The sequence below is a fragment of the Oncorhynchus nerka genome, linkage group LG24 (genome assembly GCF_034236695.1).
Source record: "Oncorhynchus nerka isolate Pitt River linkage group LG24, Oner_Uvic_2.0, whole genome shotgun sequence".
In the NCBI taxonomy this organism is placed as follows: domain Eukaryota; kingdom Metazoa; phylum Chordata; class Actinopteri; order Salmoniformes; family Salmonidae; genus Oncorhynchus; species Oncorhynchus nerka.
The window spans coordinates 90,768,180-90,792,278 of record NC_088419.1 but is presented as its reverse complement, the minus strand read 5'-3'; the positions used below and the strand labels follow the sequence as shown (position 1 = coordinate 90,792,278).

General features: G+C 45.7%; 1 protein-coding gene across 3 annotated transcripts; it reads right to left on the bottom strand.

Annotated features, from left to right (window-relative positions):
* Window positions 1-282: 282 nt before the first annotated feature.
* On the bottom strand, window positions 283-17,774 carry enc3 (ectodermal-neural cortex 3). 3 transcript variants are annotated; one of them, XM_029633309.2, is made up of 3 exons: window positions 17,530-17,774; window positions 11,930-13,749; window positions 283-1,489 (listed from the first exon to the last, which is right to left on the bottom strand). In XM_029633309.2, the coding sequence occupies exon 2, from the start codon at window positions 13,740-13,742 to the stop codon at window positions 11,973-11,975; it is 1,770 nt and encodes a 589-aa protein (XP_029489169.1). In that variant the 5' UTR covers window positions 13,743-13,749; window positions 17,530-17,774; the 3' UTR covers window positions 283-1,489; window positions 11,930-11,972. The 3 variants fall into 3 exon arrangements, with proteins under 3 accessions (XP_029489169.1, XP_029489171.1, XP_029489170.1); XM_029633311.2 differs by having other exon boundaries at window positions 283-1,486; XM_029633310.2 differs by lacking the exon at window positions 17,530-17,774 and adding an exon at window positions 15,167-15,721.
* Window positions 17,775-24,099: the final 6,325 nt, after the last annotated feature.

Here is a 24,099-nt window from a genome sequence, read left to right as displayed (position 1 = left end):
TTCATGGTAAAATATTAGGGTCCGGCACAAATACTACTGAGATCGGATTCATGGTAAAATATTAGGGTCCGGCACAAATACTACTGAGATCGGATTCATGGTAAAATATTAGGGTCCGGCACAAATACTACTGAGATCGGATTCATGGTAAAATATTAGGGTCCGGCGCAAATACTACTGAGATCGGATTCATGGTAAAATATTAGGGTCCGGCGCAAATACTACTGAGATCGGATTCATGGTAAAATATTAGGGTCCGGCACAAATACTACTGAGATCGGATTCATGGTAAAGGGTCGCTTTTATAAAAGATGTTTCAGTTGACAAATGAACATGAAAGACAACTTGGCAAAGCATAGCTGTGAAGAGATCCTCGGGTAGATACGAGTTTAAACTTCAAGACAGATCCTAAAAATGGGTCTAATTGCATTCGAGCCATCCTGTGAATGTTCTGTTAGTGAGACAGTCTGTACAGTCAGAGCTCAGTTTAACATCCTCTTTCAGGCCATTTCCAGGGACAAACAGAACCGAAAACACACACACAAAAAGGTTGCAACAGGGGGTACATCCAAACTACGCACAAACACAAATAATTACATAAACCCTGAGACAAGAAACATACAACAGGCATTTAGTCAAATTGTGATTTTTGTATCTTCAGCCATGAGTCACATTCCTTGCAGTGTGTTTTAAGTTGAGAAAAGAAGATACAAATTTAGTTGACCAAAATTGAGGGAAGTTCGAGTCCAAGTCTAAAAATAAACAGGAAGATTGATTTTGTGCACAAAATCATACACTTCACTTCCCAAAATTAACTCCCTCCTAACTAACATGGGCAAGGCCTCCTTGAGTTTGTCACTAGTTCAACAAATGCCACCTGAGGAACACAGTCAATAACCCAGTGTTTGGAGGAGCCCAGTGGCTCAGACCCCATGCCCTTCTCTGTCAGAGCAGGAGAACCAATGTGGCAGCTCCTTTAGAGTGACATCACAATCAGTCCTAACCTCGGCTGCAGTCATTCTGGAGTTGATAAGTCTCTGAAACGTAGAAATAGAATCCATAGAACAGATTCTGTTTGTATGCTCTGATCATAGTAGCAGTCATAAACACACTATGAGCCCCAGGACTCAGAGGGATGTACAGTACGGCATCCATGTTTCTCTGTAGTACAGTCCCAGCCTGGCATTCCTTAGGCTGCAGCGCACCCCCCCCCTTCCCCTTCCCCAGTGGTCTGGTGCAGCTCAGGCCAGTATCTTGATGGAAAGTTACTCAGCAGAGGAAACATCAGATTAGGCGGGCTGGGAGGGACAGGCCGCTCCTCTCCTCACCCGACCTTAGGCCCAGTTTAGCCACACTCCTGCTCTGCAGCTGGGGACATGTGATTCTCTTCTGACTGCAGGCCTGGAGGGCAGGGTTGACAACCCCCTCACACCTCCACTGCATTCCACAGCCACCGAAGGGAGACAAGCCTGCATTCCAGACACCACTGCTGAGAGAGAAAGAAGATAAGCGTTAGGCATACCAAGAACTCAGTTTGTCCATGAGAATCATTCACATTTCTGTGAACACTTGCCACATGTCTAGCAACAGCTCATATACAGGAAGTGAGAATGCAGTGTGGACCATTATAACAGCTCATCAGTGTAGTGTCTTATCATGCTCATCAACATACCATTATTCATGCTTTATGATGGAGAGAAATTCCCACAAAATGTAGGATTGGAGTTGTTCCCATTACAAAAAAATATATTGTATTGCTGTAATATTATTACAAATAAAGAGAGAAAATAAAATCATATGCCTTAACCCTAATTTTGGCATAAACCAATACACATCCAGGCTTATCATGATTCTAGACTGACACAAGTACTGCTTGTCAACTCTGGAGCTAGAAATTTATTCAGCTGTAGATATGTACATTCTACATTGTGATGATTCCTCTGGGTTCTGTAGCTGGACTCTCATATCCCAGTCTATCTTTGTGGCCTCAGATATTTTAGAATCTAATTTCCTTCCCCTGCTGTTAAGATGGAACCATTCATTTGAAGAAAAAAAAAAGTTATATTCTGAATGGCATTTTGGGAATTAATGCTATTCTGTCTGCAGGAGCTGTTTGTTTGTTTGTGTGTATAGGCGTGCCTAACAGACACCAAAGCATGGTGCGTTACAGCAGACAGAGACTGCTGGGGTAGTTTAAGGCAGCTTAATGAGCTCATTACCATAGCAGAGCCTGGGTATCCTCTCATCTCAGAGCGGAACCTGGGTATCCTCATCTCAGAGCGGAACCTGGGTATCCTCATCTCAGAGCGGAACCTGGGTATCCTCATCTCAGAGCGGAACCTGGGTATCCTCATCTCAGAGCGGAACCTGGGTATCCTCATCTCAGAGCGGAACCTGGGTATCCTCATCTCAGAGCGGAACCTGGGTATCCTCATCTCAGAGCGGAACCTGGGTATCCTCATCTCAGAGCGGAACCTGGGTATCCTCATCTCAGAGCGGAACCTGGGTATCCTCATCTCAGAGCGGAACCTGGGTATCCTCATCTCAGAGCGGAACCTGGGTATCCTCATCTCAGAGCGGAACCTGGGTATCCTCATCTCAGAGCGGAACCTGGGTATCCTCATCTCAGAGCGGAACCTGGGTATCCTCATCTCAGAGCGGAACCTGGGTATCCTCATCTCAGAGCGGAACCTGGGTATCCTCATCTCAGAGCGGAACCTGGGTATCCTCATCTCAGAGCGGAACCTGGGTATCCTCATCTCAGAGCGGAACCTGGGTATCCTCATCTCAGAGCGGAACCTGGGTATCCTCATCTCAGAGCGGAACCTGGGTATCCTCATCTCAGAGCGGAACCTGGGTATCCTCATCTCAGAGCGGAACCTGGGTATCCTCATCTCAGAGCGGAACCTGGGTATCCTCATCTCAGAGCGGAACCTGGGTATCCTCATCTCAGAGCGGAACCTGGGTATCCTCTCATCTCAGAGCAGAACCAAGGGTAGACGACAAAAGCCGGCACCGCCAGGGTAGACGACGAAAGCCGGCACCACCAGGGTAGACGACGAAAGCCAGCACCACCAGGGTAGACGGCGAAAGCCAGCACCACCAGGGTAGACGACGAAAGCCAGCACCACCAGGAGTACTACCCTCTGCTGCCAGCCACCCTATCACTGTACGAGTACGGCACCTTTAAATATAGTTCTCTTTCTATTTAAAGTCAGGTTTCACATTGAGCTGCATTCACATTGCAAAGCAACTAATCTCAACTCTGTCCCAATGAGGAGAAGTACACTCCCAAACCTCAGAGATCAACGATCAGTCGTCACCACCTTTACTACCATCAGACAGGCTCAGACAACACAGGCTGAGACGCACACAGACGAGCCTGTCTCTTCTTCATATTAGTAAAGGGTCAAACAGCCATAAACTCTCCTCTGTGTTACCTCACAGTTGGCTTTTCACCTATTTCCTAACACCAGCCCATACCAGTGAGTCTGGTTAGTCCACTGCAGACAGTAAGCCAGATAGTCTGCACCCTTTTCTCTATATAGTGTACACTACTTTTGGGCTTGGCCTGAGTGTACACAGAATCAGGAGTTTACATTTACATTTACATTTAAGTCATTTAGCAGACGCTCTTATCCAGAGCGACTTACAAATTGGTGCTTTCACCTTATGACATCTAGTGGAACAGCCACTAGTTCCAGTCCTGGGCCAGATGGATGTATTTTCACCAAAACCTTGCAGCCTCTACCCACCCGGAGTCAATACTGCTACCCCACAATGCACTGGTCCATGGCCCATCATCGCTCCGTCTCTGTCCAGTTCCTTGGTCTCTATGTTAAATCATTGTTAGCTACAAGGAAAATCTCCAGAACACGCGCGTGTTTAATGATAAGAAATGCATCAAAAGGCTACACACCCAGTCATAAAAGAAGTCACATAAATCCAAAAGGACACCCACTGCGTCAAACTGAAGTAATCAAGTGGCTAATTTCAGTTTGGCAAAGTGTCCCTCTCCCTTGAAAAGATCTGCTCATTAGACCCCCCCCCCCCCCCCTTGTCTGTGAGGTAAACAGTCAGACAGCATACTAATGCAAATGAGCATTGTCTTACCAGAAGTTGAGCCTGACAAATTCTAGCATAAAACATTGTTCCCTGCAGACGCTGGACTGAGACTAACAGTGGGACAGAGAATACAGCTGTGGCAGACCAACACCCCCTTCAATGATACATGCAGACCAACACCCCCTTCAATGATACATGCAGACCAACACCCCCTTCAATGATACATGCAGACCATGCAGACCAACACCCCTTCAATGATACATGCAGACCAACACCCCCTTCAATGATACATGCAGACCAACACCCCCTTCAATGATACATGCAGACCAACACCCCCTTCAATGATACATGCAGACCAACACCCCCTTCAATGATACATGCAGACCAACACCCCCTTCAATGATACATGCAGACCAACACCCCCTTCAATGATACATGCTTCTGAGGGATACATAGTGTAAAGCGTTCGAAGAAGCCCTGCAGCGCTGCCGACTCATCTGTTTTTAAAGTGATCATCAAATGATAGTCTGGAGATTAGTCGGCCATTTTAAGCACATCCTCCCTTTGTATTCCACACCATGGAGAAAAGGCCAATAAAAACCCTTTTCTTTTTATGCAAATGATGCAGCGCCAAGGGCCATAAACGTGACAGATTGATTACTCTGGAGACTCAAGACAGTGTGGGCACGTGCCCCGAGTTCACCCTCGCTCTCTCCGGGGGGAGGCTTGAACACAGATGCCATTATAAAAAGGCTCATTCAGAGAGCGTTCCTGGTGGGCTTTAATAAAACATTAGTATTGAGCCTCTCTCCTCCCTCCATCCATCTATCCATCCTCTGCCCTTTCTTTAAAACAGCAGTCTGGGGAGGCCCACTGAAGCCTGCCCACTGGCCCATGACCCTGCCCAGGTGTGCCCCATCACAGAGCCGCCCCACCGCCTCCGGTTTCAGTTGGAACAGTTCAAATGGGCCTCTGTTTCTGGGATGTTTGTGAGAGGGGGAGCAGAGAAAGAAGAGGGGAGACGGGGGGGAGAACAAACAGCCATTGCTAGGCCTGTTGGGTGTCCGGGGAAACCTCGTTGAACTTTGTGCTCAGATCTCCGGTTACATTCTGTCTGCCTATAGTCCTACACCAGCACAGTGTTGGGGCTAAGCTAGGATACCCCCCCCACATGTCAGCTAAGACCCAACTCCCTCAACTCATGATTAACTACTCTAGGGTGCTATACAAGCACAAGGGAAAACAGAACAAATCCACAGGAAATAATGTCATTACAGCAGAGTTCCTATTCTTTTACTCAAAAATAGTTCAATTAACTCTGTGGTGTAGAATAAGGGTTGAGTGTGATTGTGTCATTCTTACTGTGTAGAATTTAAAAACAAAACACTCAAAACCACACCCATCATTTTATGTTCCTGCATGCTCTATTGCAGTTGCAAAATATGTTTGTTTCAAAATCTAATGTTTTTGCATTAATCTTATGCAACACAAAGATAAAAATAACATACATTTTTTTCTAAACTAATCCAAATCTGTTTAACTTATTTCACCTGTTTCTGAAATGGTTGTTCCAGTTTAGACAGTCTCATTTATTCATCTTCCTAACCCGTCCTTCTGAGGTGAATCCAGGAGGGGTTTCTGTTTTTGAGTTGACCTATTCTTTTCCCTTTCATAGAGTATCCATGTTGCAATGTGTTAAAACTGTGCCATTGGTACCTTGCTGTAATATTACTGGTGGAATTGTTTGCATGTTCCTGCTGCCATGTGTGATTAACGGAGCTCACTCAACAAATCTACACTTTGACCTCTGCTCTACAATAAAACAGATTGTTTCATGTCTAGACTAGGAGTCTACGACAAACCATAATACGAGTGTTTACAGTCACAAATGGTTTTTTTTCCATCAACAGTGAGTGAATGAATTGTAGCCTGAATCTGTGGTCAGACCCATCTGGAGAGAAGACAACTGAAAACTAGCTGATCATTACACTAGAAGAAACCACAAAGACAACTCAAATCTCCCCACTCCAGCTCAAATCTCCCCACTCCAGCTCAAATCTCCCCACTCCAGCTCAAATCTCCCCACTCCAAATCATTACCAATGGAACTGAAAGCCACGCCTTTATTCCTCTAGAATTAGAAGGAAAAGGGTGGTGTGTTTGTAGTATGAGTGGAAGACAGGGTGGTTTCATAAGCATGTAAAACACAGTAATAATAATAATTTTCACTTGTATAAATGCTTTTCATAACAGAAAATAATTCTCAAAGCGCATTAAAAGCTAAACAAATAAAACATTTAAAATTGAGATGGAACATCTCCATCTGGCTTGGGATGAAAGGCTAGGAGTTGAGACCGTTTGGACGGGAAAGACCTTGTCTCTTCAGAGGAGGAAGCATCAATAGTACAGCCAGAGAGAAGCAGTGTGACAAATTGACCCAGAGCGCCTCTCTGTCGGTACTGGTCCTCCATTGCCGAACATGTAGCACCCACCTGTGTGACGCCACGGCTGCTGAAAAGTGCACAAACAGCCACCACATTTTGGCAGTGGTTAAACGTGGACTTGGAACTTTTTTTTCGTGCTCAAACTCCTCCTCTTTCTCTATTTTTTTCTAACAGAAACAGGGTGGGCCTTTGGTGTTTCATCTGTGTCATTCTGGTCACGCACGCCGCGACCGACGTAGTTAGTTGGTTAGCTGTAGCGAGCCAGATGTGGCGTGGCGAGCCAGCTGTAGCGAGCCAGCTGTGGCGTAGCGAACTGTAGCGAGCCAGCTGTGGCGAGCCAGCTGTGGTGTAGCGAGCTGTAGCGAGCCAACTGTGGCGTAGCGAACTGTGGCGTAGCGAACTGTGGCGTAGCGAGCTGTGGCGAGCCAGCTGTGGCGTAGCAAACTGTAGCGTAGCGAGCTGTAGCGTAGCGAGCCAGCTGTGGCGTAGCGAACTGTGGCGTAGCGAGCTGTAGCGTAGCGAGCTGTAGCGAGCCAGCTGTGGCGTAGCGAGCTGTAGCGAGCCAGCTTTGGCGTAGCGAACTGTGGCGTAGCGAGCTGTGGCGTAGCGAACTGTGGCGTAGCGAGCTGTAGCGAGCCAGCTGTGGCGTAGCGAACTGTGGCGTAGCGAGCTGTAGCGAGCCAGCTGTGGCGTAGCGAGCTGTAGCGAGCCAGCTGTAGCGAGCCAGCTGTGGCGTAGCGAACTGTAGCGAGCCAGCTGTGGCGAAGCGAACTGTAGCGAGCCAGCTGTGGCGTAGCGAGCCAGCTGTAGCGAGCCAGCTGTAGCGAGCCAGCCAGCTGTGGCGAGCCAGCTGTAGTGAGCCAGCCAGCTGTGGCGAGCCAGCCAGCTGTAGCGAGCCAGCTGTAGCGAGCCAGCTGTAGCGAGCCAGCCAGCTGTGGCGAGCCAGCTGTAGTGAGCCAGCCAGCTGTGGCGAGCCAGCTGTAGTGAGCCAGCCAGCTGTGGCGAGCCAGCCAGCTGTGGCGAGCCAGCCAGCTGTAGCGAGCCAGCTGTAGCGAGCCAGCCAGCTGTGGCGAGCCAGCCAGCTGTAGCGAGCCAGCTGTAGCGAGCCAGCCAGCTGTGGTGAGCCAGCTGTAGCGAGCCAGCCAGCTGTAGCGAGCCAGCTGTAGCGAGCCAGCTGTAGCGAGCCAGCCAGCTGTGGCGAGCCAGCTGTAGTGAGCCAGCCAGCTGTGGCGAGCCAGCCAGCTGTGGCGAGCCAGCCAGCTGTAGCGAGCCAGCTGTAGCGAGCCAGCCAGCTGTGGCGAGCCAGCCAGCTGTAGCGAGCCAGCTGTAGCGAGCCAGCCAGCTGTGGTGAGCCAGCTGTAGCGAGCCAGCCAGCTGTAGCGAGCCAGCTGTAGCGAGCCAGCTGTAGCGAGCCAGCCAGCTGTAGCCAGCCAGCTGTAGCCAGCCAGCTGTAGCCAGCCAGCTGTAGCCAGCCAGCTGTGGCGAGCCAGCCAGCTGTAGCGAGCCAGCTGTGGCGTGCCAGCCAGCTGTAGCGAGCCAGCTGTAGCGAGCCAGCTGTAGCGAGCCAGCCAGCTGTGGCGAGCCAGCTGTGGCGAGCCAGTAACTCCTCCAGTATGTGTTGATGTTATTTCACAGAATTTGTTTTTGGACAGAAGCTGTAGAGAGCGGTAAGAAATGGCCCTTCTGTAGGAAAAAAGAAAACGTATTCATTTGTTTTCTTTTGTTTTAAAGCGTTAAATGACCTGGTATGATGGTGCATTGATCAGTTATACCGTTTAAAGACATTTTTTTTTGCCCAAAGTTGATCTTTAAGAACAGTCCCTGAACCTCTGCCATTTCTGGAAACAACATGCAGTACTTAAAAAATAAAAATAATAATCCTGACGATGAAACCATGAAACCCAGGCTGCATTATTCGAATCCAAAACCACCAGCTAGCTATAAGCCGAAATGTATTTTACAACAGAAAGTCAAGACTACGAGATGTAAAGTGATCAACCCTCAGAGCAGTCAAACCCCCAAAATCTTTTTACTACAAATGTGTAGTGAACTCTCTAGCAACCAACTGGAGTGTTGTCGACAGGAGGGAGAGAAAACCCTGTTTTTTTCTACCCTGGTTGAAAGTTTACAGCCTTGGGAGCAACATATTTTTTTTACAGCGAGTGGCTCCTGGCTGCCAAGCAGTGCAAAATATAGCTCCTCTTCTCAGTTTCTCTCTCACTCGTCATCTCCCCTCTACACTGCCTTTCCCTTACTACCCTCTTCTGTAGACCGCTGACATGGTTTAGATGTGTGTGTGTGTCAGTGGAGGCTGGCACATAATGTCTGGAACTGAGTAAATGGAATGCCATTCCACTAATTATATTCCACCCGTTACCACAAGCCCATCCTCCCCATTTAAAGTGCCACCAACATCATGTGGTGCGCACACACACACACACACACACACACACACATGTTCAAAAGTTGAGTCACTTAGAAATGTCCTTGTTTTTGAAAGAAAAGCCTTTTTTTTTGTCCATTAAAATGACATCAAATTGATCAGAAATACTGTGTAGACATTGTTGATGTTGCAAATTACTATTGTTGCTGGAAACAGCAGATTTTTTATGGAATATCTACATAGGCGTACAGAGGCCCATTATCAGCAACCATCACTCCTGTGTTCCGATGGCACGTTATGTTAGCTAATCCAAGTTTAACATTTTAAAAGGCTAATTGATCATTAGAAAACCCTTTTGCAATTATGTTAGCACAGCTGAAAACTGTTGTGCTGGTTAAAGAAGCAATAGAACTGGCCTTCTTTAGACAAGTTGAGTGTCTGGAGCATCAGCATTTGTGGGTTCGATTGCAGGCTCAAAATGGCCAGAAACAAAGTACTTTCTTCTGAAACTCGTCAGTCTATTCTTGTTCTGAGAAATGAAGGCTATTCCGTGCGATAAATTGCCAAGAAACTGAAGATCTCGTACAACGCTGTGTACTACTCCCTTCACAGAACAGCGCAAACCAGCTCTAACCAGAATAGAAAGAGTGGGAGGCCCCGGTGCACAACTGAGCAACAGGACAAGTACATTAGAGTGTCTAGTTTGAGAAACAGACGCCTCACAAATCCTCAACTGGCAGCTTCATTAAATAGTACCCGCAAAACACCAGTCTCAACGTCAACAGTGAAGAGGCGACTCCGGGATGCTGGCCTTCTAGGCAGAGTTGCAAAGATAAAAACATCTCAGCCATATCAAAGATTAAGATGGGCAAAACAGACACTAGACAGAGGAACTCTACCTAGAAGGCCAGCATCCCGGAGTCGCCTCTTCACTGTTGACGTTGAGACTGGACAGAGGAACTCTACCTAGAAGACCAGCATCCCGGAGTCGCCTCTTCACTGTTGACGTTGAGACTGGACAGAGGAACTCTGCCTAGAAGGCCAGCATCCCGGAGTCGCCTCTTCACTGTTGACGTTGAGACTGGACAGAGGAACTCTACCTAGAAGGCCAGCATCCCAGAGTCGCTTCTTCACTGTTGACGTTGAGACTGTTGTTTTGCGAGTACTATTTAATGATGCTGCCAGTTGAGGACTTGAGGTGTCTGTTTCTCAAACTAGACACACTAATGTACTTGTCCTCTTGCTCAGTTGTGCACCGGGGCCTCCCACTCCTCTTTCTATTCCGGTTATAGCCAGTCAAAACAGTAGTTACCTACAGCCATCTTTACCTCTGTACTGTTTTGAGAAAAAGTTGAGCTGTTCACTGCAGCTGTATCGATAAAGCCAGCCAGCCATACAAACATCCTTCCCTCCCGCTCCCAGATCGTCCACATGGTCCTCAAATCAGCCTGCCAATACCGCTAAACTGCATTTGCTTTTTTAATTTTTTAAAATCAGGATTGGAATGATTTTAGTAGTGTATTTTATACTGAAAATATAAAACGCAACATGCTAAACTTTACAATTTTACTGAACTACAGTTCATATAAAAGGAAATCAGGCATTTAAAATGAATTCATTAGGCCTTAAAAACGACTGAGAATAGACCGATACATCTGTTGGTCAAAACAAAAAGTAGGGGAGTGGATCAGAAAAACTGTCAACATCTCCGGTGGACATTCCTGCAGTCAGCATGCCAATTGAATGCGCCAAAAACTTGCAACATCTGTGGCATTGTGTTGTGAGACACAACTGCACATTTTAGAGTGGCCTTTTACTGTCCCCAGCACAAGGTGCACCTGTGTAATGATCACACTGTTTAATCCGCTTCTTGATATACCACACCTGTCACGTGAATGGATGATCTTGGGCAAAGGAGAAATGCTCTCTAACAGGGATGGAAACAAATTATTGAGAAAAGTTTTTTGTGCGTACGGAACATATCTGGTATCTTTTATTTCAACTTGTGAAATATGCGACCAACACACTTTACATGTTCATTTCTATTTCTGGTTCAGTATAAATTGTGGTTGCGACTGCCATACCAAATTGACGCCCCTGTTGCCACATCCTAGGACCTAGAGGATAGAGCCTGAGGCCAGCTCACAGATATTGCACACTCATCACCAAGGGACTGTTAGTGTATTGCAAGCACAGGCCTGAACTCTGTCTTGCTCCTGTGCTGAAAGTGATTGAGGACTAGAGCGACGTGGAGCGGCTCTGTGTCTCTGTAATTACTGCCAGGCTGACATTCATATTTCCTACTGCTCCATAAACTACTGACTTCTCCATGTTTATCATCCAACACCCAGCCAGAGGCCCCGATTAGATAATGTTGTAGTCATCGGCAACCATGACAACCATGACAACAGAGGACTGAAACGGTTTGTCGGTCCCTTCGATGTCCACCTGTGCCTGGGGTCACTGATACCGGACTGACAAGAGGACGAATGACTGATCTCGCCCGACCGAAAGTGTTGTAAAGTCCTCGAGCACCTGGAAAGCTATATAAATCCAGTCAACTATTTGTATTAAGGCCATAGTGTAGTAAGGGTTGAACATCTATGAAGGAGAGTGATGCTTTAATATCGACTGAGACCAGAGTGGAACAAAGTGACATGACCTCTTCCTGCGCACTGTCCTCCAGATTTATAGGATTTGGGTCAACCTAGAGGGGGACGCATGTGTTACCAATTCATTTTTTTTTTCTCCCATTAGTTTGTTTCCATTGCTGAAGTTCGATTTGAAACACATGGATTCGTTTTGTCTGCGATTAATCTCTTTAATCTCTTTTCTGCGGAGACAAACCGTCTCCTCATTTGCATGTTTAAAAAAAAAAAAGATATGTCCTTGCCTGTGCCGCCCTCTTAATATGGTTTATCAATTAATCTCCCCAACGACTTTGAGACACTGCAATTTCCATTCTTATTGTTTTTAAGAGTTTAACCTGGGTCTGTGTGACCTGTTATGTTTTGTCCGTGTTTGAAGAAGCAACTCACCAATGATCCTAGCAGCCATTTCTTCCTGTTGCCCCGTCAGTCACTACGCTGAGAGGTACTTCCAGGTGCTGACGAAAGCTGTGGGGATCAACGAGTAGGGCACACTGGTCACGCTGTCCCACGAGTCTGTAGAGGGGTCGTAACAGTCCAGGGTCTTGCACCTCTGAGCCCCAAAGTATCCTCCCACCACGTATAGCCGGTTGCCCGACGCCACCGCGTGACAGCTGATCCTCTTGGCCATCACATCCCCGAACTTGGACCACTGGAACGTCTCACTGTTGAAGCGGTAGGCCGAGCTGGCCGAGAACTCTGTGTCTCCACCGATCACTACGACGTGGTTACCTACGACAGCCGCCGCCGTGTAGCGCCAGAGCTGAGGGCAGGAAGCAGGCACCGTCCACCTGTTCTGGACCGGGTCGAAGCACTGCACCTTGGGAAACTTATCTCGGTTGACGCTGGTGCCCCCGAAGACAAACAGCTTGTTCTTGGCCCCCACCACTGCAGCATTGCTAACCCCCTCTCTGAGAGGAGCTACGAGGATCCACTTGTTGGTCTGCGGGTCATACTGCTCCACCTGTTTGAGAGAGACTGACGGAGAGGCTGGGAAGGAGCCGGCCAGAGAGGTGTGTCCACCTACAACGTACAGGATGTGGTCGAGCTCAGCTGTCCCGTGTCCGAACCTGGCCACCAGCATGGGCGCTGCTTTGGACCACTCATCATGCAGGGTGTCATAGACCCACATGTCTTTGGAGGCCCCATTCTCAGAGCCTCTCCCCCCAGTCACATAGACCTTGCAGCCAATGGCACAGGCACTGCACTCCTTACGGGGGCTGGGGATGTCCGTTTTGGGTGTGATCTCCTTGGTCTTGTTGTCAATCATGTACACCTTGTCACACATGAAGGTCTGACCTCCCAGGAGAAGCAGGGCCTGGCTGACCTTCCTGGGCCTGGCGCAGAACCCCGTCACAATGCCGTCGTTCTGGAGGATCCTCATCTTACATCGCACTGCATCCTCCACGATCTCCCGGCCCACTTTGTGTCCCATCACCAGCTCCTCAGAGGCCACGTTCTTCAGCAGGTATGTCTCGGGCAGCAGGGCCAGACGCACACAGCGCAGCAGCTCCGGAAGGTCACCCAGCCTCCTCTCTATGTCCGCCTTTACCCAGTCTATCACAGCCTCGTACACCAGGCTCTCATCCTCCACCTCCAGTTCCTCGCTGAACACAAGCTCCTGAACCTTGTCTTTAGGGAGACTAAGGAAGTCCTCTGTCCTGTTGAGGGTGGCGAAGTTGGCCAGGCACATCCTCCAGGAGAGCTCGTAGAGCCGCTGGCACTGGTGGGCGTCCGACAGCAGCATCATGCCCAGGCAGTTGGACGGTGCCAGGTTTTTCTCTAGGAACTCAGAGCAGGCGTCTCGGATGTCATGAAACTGGAGCATGTCCCCGGCCTCCAGAAGGGACTCTGCGTTCTCCTCGTTGATGATGACGCGGGCCGAGTAGGCATAGTCTAACAGCAACTCCAGCACCTCTGGGTGCAGCGAGTCGTGGAAGTTGACCTCGGCATCGCGGCTCTCCCTCAGGCCTCCGTTAAACATGGCCTCAAAGTAGCGGCTGCAGGAGGCCAGCACTGCACGGTGGCAAGGGAAAACCCGGTTCCCGGCCCTCAGGACCACGTCAGTGAAGACTCTTCGCTTACGGAGCAGGTTGAGCTGGGTCAAGAGGCTGTCCGCATGAGATGTCTTGTGGAATAGCTGGATGTTCATGGAGCCAGAGCTAGAGCGGGACTTCCTGTTTTCGTGGTTGCTCACAGACATCTTGGACCTGGAGGGCAAACAAACACAATGTTAGTAAATATATCTACATATATTGGTCTAAAATGTCATTATGAATCATCAATTTCTTTAGCTTTACAGGCGTGACATGGTCTTGGATATTGAAATATGTTCAGACTTATTCGGGACATTTACATTACTAATATGTGCAACTTCTGTTTCCACTAGCCTTGGGATGTGGTGTGGCCAAAGCCACATTCCTGTTTCATGTGTGAGTAGTTTTGGGATGGGGGTGCTGTAAAATGGGGGGGGGCTGCAGACAAATATTTTTGCCCATGCTGGCGCTGCAGACTGGTAGATCCGCTAATACAGGACTATTAAAGCCCAGTGCACTACTTTTGTGAGAGAAAAAAATGTATTGCCCCCCCAAAATAACATAATATTTTATGATTTATTGATTCAGGGGGTGCTGCAGCCCCTACTTCCTGCAGCTTTGGCGAGGATAGCTATTGGCATACCGTAAATACCGTTGTATATAGACAAACAAAATAAGGATAGAAATTAAAACTATACAGGAGCTCCTCATCTAAGCCATGTTGCACATAGTGCTGCACACTTGATTAATGCAATGATTGACAAATGTGCAGATATTTTAAAGAGCCTTTTCATTTTCTATTTGGCTAACAGAGCAAAAATGCTGTCCACTGGTATTAAAGGGAATTCTTGCAAGGACAGCTGTTGTTTTTACGGAGTGGCTACAGATAAGGAGTTTCTGTATCCCAATTTGCCCAGGCCGAAAAATACAGATGTTTTATTTTTACGTCTGCTGGGGGTCCTGTACTTTTTAAAATTTTATTTTACCTTTATTTAACTAGGCAAGTCAGTTAAGAACAAATTCTTATTTACAATGACGGCCTAGGAACAGTGGGTTAACTGCCTGTTCAGGGGGCAGAACGACAGATTTGTAGCTGGTCAGCTAACGCTCTAACCGCTAGACTACGCTGCCGCCCCCTACTTCACTATTTATATTTTGAACAACTTTTACTCCACTACCGTTCCTAAATAAAATGATTTACTTTTTACTCCTCACATTTTCCCTGACACCCAAAAGTCCTTGTTACATTTTGAATGCTTAACAGAACATCATTTTTTTTTCAATTCACACACTTATCAAGAGAACATCCCTGGTCATCCCTACTGCCTCTGATCTGGCAGATTCACTAAACACAAATGCTTGGTTTGTACATGTTGTTGTGTGCCCCTGGCTATCTGTACATTTTAAAAACAAGAACATTTGTGCAGTCTGGTTTGTTTAACATAAGGAAGTTGATTTTTTAATACTTTTGATACTTAAACATATTTTAGCAATTACATTTACTGTTGATACTTAAAACCAAATACTTTTACTCAAGTCGTTTTTTACTGGGTGACTTTCACTTTAGTAATTTTTATGAAGGTATATTTACTTTTACTCAAGTTTGACAATCGGCTTTTTCCACCACTGCTGATATGCTCGGTGCTCCGCTTCCGCATCCTTGGTCGCCTTTGTCTGGTCACTTGTTTAGACTACAAACTTTATGTTTTACACCAAACTAGGCTTTTAATAAACACAATGTCATGGAACTTTCTTTTTCAGGAGGGGAGTCTCGCTACATGCAACTATTTACATTATCAACATATTCGTACAAACTTTGCCGTCAGTATTTCAAACATAAACACGATACAAAACAGTCAGTCTAGTGATTTCATGTTCTTAGATGCTGAGTTACAAGCAGCTATTTACTCTCACCGCTATATCGGCATATGGCCTAACTATGGTACGGAGCGATGCATAACGAATGCGCCCATTTTCAGACTATTTTTACCCGTCTGGATACAGATATACGTTCCGCTGCAAGACAGACACGCAGTCTAATTGGCGACTGTACATGACTTTTTCCATCATCATTGCAAACATTGAATAAGATGCGCAGTAGGCAGACAAGTCGTGTTTTCTTCTTCTTCCAGGAACTACGATATGGCAGCAACTATAAAAAGATTAGCCCGCATCACACAAAACGTGTCCAAACTATCCGGGACTGGGTCTTGCTTGTGCAACTACAATATCAGTTAAAACAGACAGAGAAGGTTATAGCCTTCATAATATTACATGTTTTGGATTGTTCGTTCAAATCGCCAAATGTTGTATTTTATTTAAGCTGTGCAGAAATATGAGGCAGAGACAAAAGCTACATGATTGTGGTTAAAAAGAGGGTGCGTAAAAGAGATACACATGAAGAGGAGGAGCAGCTACGAATGCGTAAAATAACGTGTGCAGAACGTGATCCGGATCCGAAGTTTTAACAGAGGTTTCTGGAAGGGACGGGGCGTGGGCGAAAACGTATCTGTAGCCACGGCCTTGTCTTTACACTGTAACACTCAGAGGGGGTATGTGGTATAGATGTGGTAGATCTCTCTTGAGCAGATATTTCAAAGATGCACTAGGGAGATATCTCTCGGCAATTTCCTGGTTCCTAAAATTCTAAGAATGACTCATTTCAGTTTGTTACAAAACAAGAAAGTATTCAAACCATTGTACCATCTAAAACTTCTTTTTTTAAAACGTAAATTTAAGTATTGAAATAGCGCACATAGAACAAATCTGCTTCTTAGACTTGCTTTCAATGAGAGTGACAGATCTATAACACACATGTACGTCTGTGAATTTGGTCAGGTTGCCCAAAAGTGTATTATTGGACCTAGTTTGTGTTGTCAAAGTGGTGTAAAGAAGCCCTTACCCTGCCAGCATAGATGTTAAAGCATTGAAAATTAACCCTGACACTCCCATCCTGAATAAATACAAGCCTGGCCACAAAATTTCATTAGTCTATAAAGCTATCATCTCTTATCAGTAGGATGGATCCGGAAATGAACTCTGGACTTGGAAGATGAAAGGATACATGATAAGGTTTGTGTTTACACACTGGCAACAAGGGAATCAAAAATCTGTCAAAATCTACCAGTAATCAATTATTTACTGACAAATGAATAAAAATAGAATTTAATTATCATTAAATACCTAGTTATATTACATAACCAGGTGAGGTGAATAGGTATGCTACCTTTCCTGGCTTTTATCAGCAGTTTACGCCGATGAATCACGGTGCCAACCTCCCATGACTGTTATCTCCGTAGCTCGCTCATTTTAGACGGTGCCATAGGCAACGCATTCAAGTCCCTGTGTAAAACCGAACACCTTATAGAACATCACCTGCAGGCTATAAATTGTCCGAATTGTGCAACACTAAAAGCAAATTATGTAACTTTAAAAAAATATGAATTGATAATTGTTTGATAGCCAAAATGCAATTCAGAATCACTTAATTTCTTCAAAAAATTATATACAATTAATTGTAGTTATTTCTGAAAACATTTCATCGCTTAACGGCAGAGGGAACTGTTTAATAAATTGAAATATTCACATTTCATGAGGCTGTCCCAAAAACACCTGCAAATCAATACATTAATACAATAAGGGATAAGAAAAATACAAACAGTGCTTAACCAAACGACCGAGGAGCAAACACGACACAGTGAAATCCCATTCGTTTCGCGCAGTCTTTTGTGCATACTTATTAGTAGCCGCCAAAGATCTGGACAGTCTTTAAATGTAAACCATGTCCAGCATGCGCTCAGTTTCTTCCGAACTTAGATCAGCCTGGCAAACATACACGGCTACAATTGCAAGCTCCGGATCAATGGATCGGATGTTACAAGCAGATAGTTATATTTCGGAAGTACGAGAAGTGTCAAACAAGAACGTATCTCTGTGATCGAAACAAATCCTTACCTAAATCGTCTTGGAGCAAAGCAGGAATATCCGAACAAAACACAATGCAATGGGCACCCAACTTCTTCGTGAGTTGAATGTATTAGTTCACGAAATAGCTTTCTAAGTAACGAAGTTCAGACGATGTTTCTCCTAGAAAGCTGAAACACTGGTAACCCATCTGTTATATTTCTCTGTGTTTTTAATACACAATAAATGTAAGCGTTTGCAAAGTTGTTCACAGTGCGTCTGCGTTGTAGACAATATCTACAGCTGTAACGAAGCACAAGTTACAGCTCCATACGCACCTCCTACTCATGTATGCTCTCGTCCAATCACAGCAGAGAAGAAAGTTTGAGATTCCACCCCTGAACAATTGAATAATATACTAATATTCTGCTATTTTTTTAATTATATCTTTTCATTTAATCTTTATAGGCAACTAGGCAATTACATATCCATTTTGTGACAGATATTGATAGAAAACATGACCAATACTTAGTCAAGCTGTTTTTATCATTGTTTATTCAATATATCTGATTTCTTTAAATGAAAAAGTTTTATAAGGATTTGCTATACACTTCACCAATATGCTTGCATGTCTACAGACAAAAAAGAGGCCTATTGTACTACTACCCACTTACATGTACAGTACACATTGTAATGTGAGGTTGGTCAAAGTCCAGTAATACAGACTATGGCTCATTGTTTTTTGGGAAATTCTTGTAATTTTCTGAAGGATTTAGTATGGTAATCAGCGATGTAGATTAGGGGAATTAGAAGTTATTACCGTGCCATTTAGCACACATTTTTGTTATAACACTGAATGGATTTATGCTCAGAGAGTAATCTCTGGAATTGTACATTAATGCCGAACTCAAAATTCCCCAATAGTATGCCATACCAACAAAACAAATGTAAGCACATAGAGAGAGAAACCCAGATAGAGGCAGCATCTATCAATCACATTTATTTTATTAAGACCTTTTTACAGATACCAAACATAAAAGAGCAAGCAATGCAGAGGCAGAATCACAGTGGCTAGGAAAAACTCCTTAGGACTGTCCCAATCCAGAGGAGGAGAGGCTTCATCACCTTCCTCCCTGCCTGCCTATATTCTCACCTCGCTGATCTTCAAAGAGACCTCGGACCTGTGTTATGTTCTCCACCAAAGAGACCTGGGACCTGTGTTATGTTCCCCACCAAAGATGTTCCCCACCAAAGATACCTGGGACCTGTGTTATGTTCCCCACCAAAGAGACCTGGGACCTGTGTTATGTTCCCCACCAAAGAGACCTGGGACCGGTGTTATGTCAACAAAACTAAGGAGATGATTGTGGACTTCAGGAAACAGCAGAGGGAACACCCCCCTATCCACATCGATGGAACAGTAGTGGAGAGGGTAGCAAGTTTTAAGTTCCTCGGCATACACATCACAGACAAACTGAACTGGTCCACTCACACAGACAGCACCGTGAAGAAGGCGCAGCAGCGCCTCTTCAACCTCAGGAGGCTGAAGAAATTCGGCTTGTCACCAAAAGCGCTCACAAACTTCTACAGATGCACAATCGAGAGCATCCTGGCGGGCTGTATCACCGCCTGGTACGGCAACTGCTCCGCCCTCAACCGTAAGGCTCTCCAGAGGGTAGTGAGGTCTGCACAACGCATCACCGTGGGCAAACTACCTGCCCTCCAGGACACCTACACCACCCGATGTTACAGGAAGGCCATAAAGATCATCAAGGACATCAACCACCCGAGCCCCTGCCTGTTCACCCCGCTATCATCCAGAAGGCGAGGTCAGTACAGGTGCATCAAAGCTGGGACAGAGAGACTGAAAAACAGCTTCTATCTCAAGGCCATCAGACTGTTAAACAGCCACCACTAACATTGAGTGGCTGCTGCCAACACACTGACACTGACTCAACTCCAGCCACTTTAATAATGGGAATTGATGGGAAATTATGTAAATATATCACTAGCCACTTTAAACAATGCTACCTTATATAATGTTACTTACCCTACATTATTCATCTCATATGCATACGTATATACTGTACCCTATATCATCGACTGCATCCTTATGTAATACATGTATCACTAGCCACTTTAACTATGCCACTTTGTTTACATACTCATCTCATATGTATATACTGTACTCGATACCATCTACTGTATCTTGCCTATGCTGCTCTGTACCATCACTCATTCATATATCGTTATGTACATATTCTTTATCCCCTTACACTGTGTATAAGACAGTAGTTTTGGAATTGTTAGTTAGATTACTTGTTGGTTATTACTGCATTGTCGGAACTAGAAGCACAAGCATTTCACTACACTCGCATTAACATCTGCTAACCATGTGTATGTGACAAATAAATTTGATTTGATTTGTTCCACACCAAAGAGACCTGGGACCTGTGTTATGTTCCCCACCAAAGATGTTCCCCACCAAAGAGACCTGGGACCTGTGTTATGTTCCCCACCAAAGAGACCTGGGACCTGTGTTATGTTCTCCACCAAAGAGACCTGGGACCTGTGTTATGTTCCCCACCAAAGAGACCTGGGACCTGTGTTATGTTCCCCACCAAAGATGTTCCCCACCAAAGAGACCTGGGACCTGTGTTATGTTCCCCACCAAAGAGACCTGGGACCTGTGTTATGTTCTCCACCAAAGAGACCTGGGACCTGTGTTATGTTCTCCACCAAAGAGACCTGGGACCTGTGTTATGTTCTCCACCAAAGAGACCTGGGACCTGTGTTATGTTCTCCACCAAAGAGACCTGGGACCTGTGTTATGTTCCCCACCAAAGAGACCTGGGACCTGTGTTATGTTCCCCACCAAAGAGACCTGGGACCTGTGTTATGTTCCCCACCAAAGATGTTCCCCACCAAAGAGACCTGGGACCTGTGTTATGTTCCCCACCAAAGAGGCCTGGGACCTGTGTTATGTTCTCCACCAAAGAGACCTGGGACCTGTGTTATGTTCCCCACCAAAGAGACCTGGGACCTGTGTTATGTTCCCCACCAAAGAGACCTGGGACCTGTGTTATGTTCTCCACCAAAGAGACCTGGGACCTGTGTTATGTTCCCCACCAAAGAGACCTGGGACCTGTGTTATGTTCCCCACCAAAGAGACCTGGGACCTGTGTTATGTTCCCCACCAAAGAGACCTGGGACCTGTGTTATGTTCTCCACCAAAGAGATCTGGGACCTGTGTTATGTTCCCCACCAAAGAGACCTGGGACCTGTGTTATGTTCTCCACCAAAGAGACCTGGGACCTGTGTTATGTTCTCCACCAAAGAGACCTGGGACCTGTGTTATGTTCTCCACCAAAGAGACCTGGGACCTGTGTTATGTTCTCCACCAAAGAGACCTGGGACCTGTGTTATGTTCCCCACCAAAGAGACCTGGGACCTGTGTTATGTTCCCCACCAAAGAGACCTGGGACCTGTGTTATGTTCCCCACCAAAGAGACCTGGGACCTGTGTTATGTTCCCCACCAAAGAGACCTGGGACCTGTGTTATGTTCTCCACCAAAGAGACCTGGGACCTGTGTTATGTTCTCCACAAAAGAGACCTGTGTTATGTTCTCCACCAAAGAGACCTGGGACCTGTGTTATGTTCTCCACCAAAGAGACCTGGGACCTGTGTTATGTTCTCCACAAAAGAGACCTGTGTTATGTTCTCCACCAAAGAGACCTGGGACCTGTGTTATGTTCTCCACCAAAGAGACCTGGGACCTGTGTTATGTTCTCCACCAAAGAGACCTGGGACCTGTGTTATGTTCCCCACCAAAGAGACCTGGGACCTGTGTTATGTTCCCCACCAAAGAGACCTGGGACCTGTGTTATGTTCCCCACCAAAGAGACCTGGGACCTGTGTTATGTTCCCCACCAAGAGACCTGGGACCTGTGTTCCCCTCCACCAGCTGCCTGGGGTCTGATACTCTGATATGACACCAGGCTCACACATTTCCATCTGTGTCCCTCTTACTGTCAGTCACCAGCTGCGTTTGAAGATTGCCAACTGTTCCGGCTGTAATTCAGATCCCATCACTTCCTTTGTTGATGGGAGTTTCAACAATCTTGGAATCGCTCTTTGATTCCCTCAAAGGATTCTCTAAGAGAACTCTAAAGGTTGTTTATGTTAGATGCACTCATAAACATACCTCTTGGGTAGGGGGGGGTAACATTTTCAAGCCCTTGTTTTCAGTTATTCTTAAAAATATATATTTTTACAAATTTAACTAGGCAAGTCAGTTAAGAACAAATTATTATTTACAATGACCGCCCACCGGGGAACAGTGGGTTAACTGCCTTGTTCAGGGGTAGAACAACATATTTTTACCTTGTAAGCTCAGGGATTCGATCTAGCAAATGTTCGGTTACTGGCTCAACGCTCTAACCACTAGGCTACCTGTATGTCGTTGTAAGGTGTGTTGTATGTCGTTGTAAGGTGTGTTGTATGTCGTTGTAAGGTGTGTTGTATATCATTGTAAGGTGTGTTGTATGTACCATGACAATATCAAATTGTACCACCCTAAACCACGTGTTGCTCTGACTGACATGATGTGAGTTGTGATTCCCTGCTGGATTTCAGGGCAGAAAATAATTTCATCAGCAAGGATAATCATAACATTTCGATGCCCTGCATTGAACTGGATTATAGCACCCCCTTGTGGTAAAGCACCCCCTTGTGTGTTATTGACTTGTTAATTGCTTACTCCATGTGTAACTCTGTGTTGTCTGTTCACACTGCTATGCTTTATCTTGGCCAGGTCGCAGTTGCAAATGAGAACTTGTTCTCAACTAGCCTACCTGGTTAAATAAAGGTGAAATAAAAAAATAAAATAAATAAAAAAGAAAGGCAGTGATTCATGAAGAAAAATGGACTTTATTTGAGTAAATGACTGAGGGATCTTTGTTTCAATCAATGAATACATCAAGACAATAAAGACAATGATATTAGATGGAGGAACAAAATTATTGTAAAAAGTCACTTGAAAGGGTATTGGGCCAACCTATGCATGTTTGTACTTCATTGACAAAGTCTCTCAGACCATGAGAAACAAGATTCTCTGGTCTGATGAAACCAATATTGAAAGGTGGCAGCGTCATGGTGTAGATGGCAGCGTCATGCTGTCTCTACCGTCACGTCTGGAGGAAACCTGTCACCATCCCTACGGTGAAGCCTGGCGGTGGTGGCAGCGTCATGGTGTAGATGGCAGCGTCATGCTGTCTCTACCGTCACGTCTGGAGGAAACCTGTCACCATCCCTACGGTGAAGCCTGGCGGTGGTGGCAGCGTCATGGTGTATATGGCAGCATCATGCTGTCTCTACCGTCACGTCTGGAGGAAACCTGTCACCATCCCTACGGTGAAGCCTGGCGGTGGTGGCAGCGTCATGGTGTAGATGGCAGCGTCATGCTGTCTCTACCGTCACGTCTGGAGGAAACCTGTCACCATCCCTACGGTGAAGCCTGGCGGTGGTGGCAGCGTTATGCTGTATATGGTATATCTGTGCCCAATAATGCTTGTACCATATTTTGTACTCCTACCATGTTGTGCTACTGCCATATTGTGTTGCTACCATGTTGTGCTGCTGCCATATTGTGTTGCTACCATGTTGTGCTGCTGCCATATTGTGTTGCTACCATGTTGTGCTGCTGCCATATTGTGTTGCTACCATGTTGTGCTGCTGCCATATTGTGCTCCTACCATGTTGTGCTGCTGCCATATTGTGTTGCTACCATGTTGTGCTGCTGCCATATTGTGTTGCTGTCATGTTGTGTTGCTTCCGTGCTGTATTGTCATGTGTTGCTGCCATGCTACGTTGTTGTCTTGGGTCTCTCTTTATGTTGTGTTGTGTTGTGTTGTCTCTCTTATCGTGATGTGTGTATTGTCCTATATTTTTATTTTATTTATTTTAATTTTTAATCCCAGGCCCCGGCCGCACAGGAGGCCTTTTTGGTAGGACGTCAATGTAAATAAGAATTTTGTTCTGAACTGACTTGCCTAGTTAAATAAAGGTTAAATAAATTTAATAAAATGCAGGAGTGTCTTCAGGACAAGTCTCTCATTGTCCTTGAGTGGCTCAGCCAGAGCCTGGACTTGAACCTGATCAAACATCTCTGGAGAGACCTGAAAATAGCTGTGAAGCAACACTCCTCATCCAACCTGGCAGAGCTTGAGAGGATCTGCAGGGAAGAATGGGAGAAACTCCCCAAATACAGATGTGCCAAGCTTGTAGCGTCATACCCAAGAAGACTTAAGGCTGTAATCGTTGCCAAAGGATCTTCAACAAAGTACTGAGGAAAGGTTCTGAATACTTACTGTATGTACAGTTGAAGTTGGAAGTTTACATTCACCTTAGCCAAATACATTTAAAAACAGTTTTTCACAATTCCTAACATTTAATTCTAGTAAAAAGTTCCCTGTCTTAGGTCAGTTAGGATCACCACTTTATTTTAAGAATGTGACAAATCAGAATAATAGTAGAGGGAATTATTTCTTTCAGCTTTTATTTCTTTCATCACATTCCCAGTGGGTCAGAAGTTTACATACACTCAATTAGTATTTGGTAGC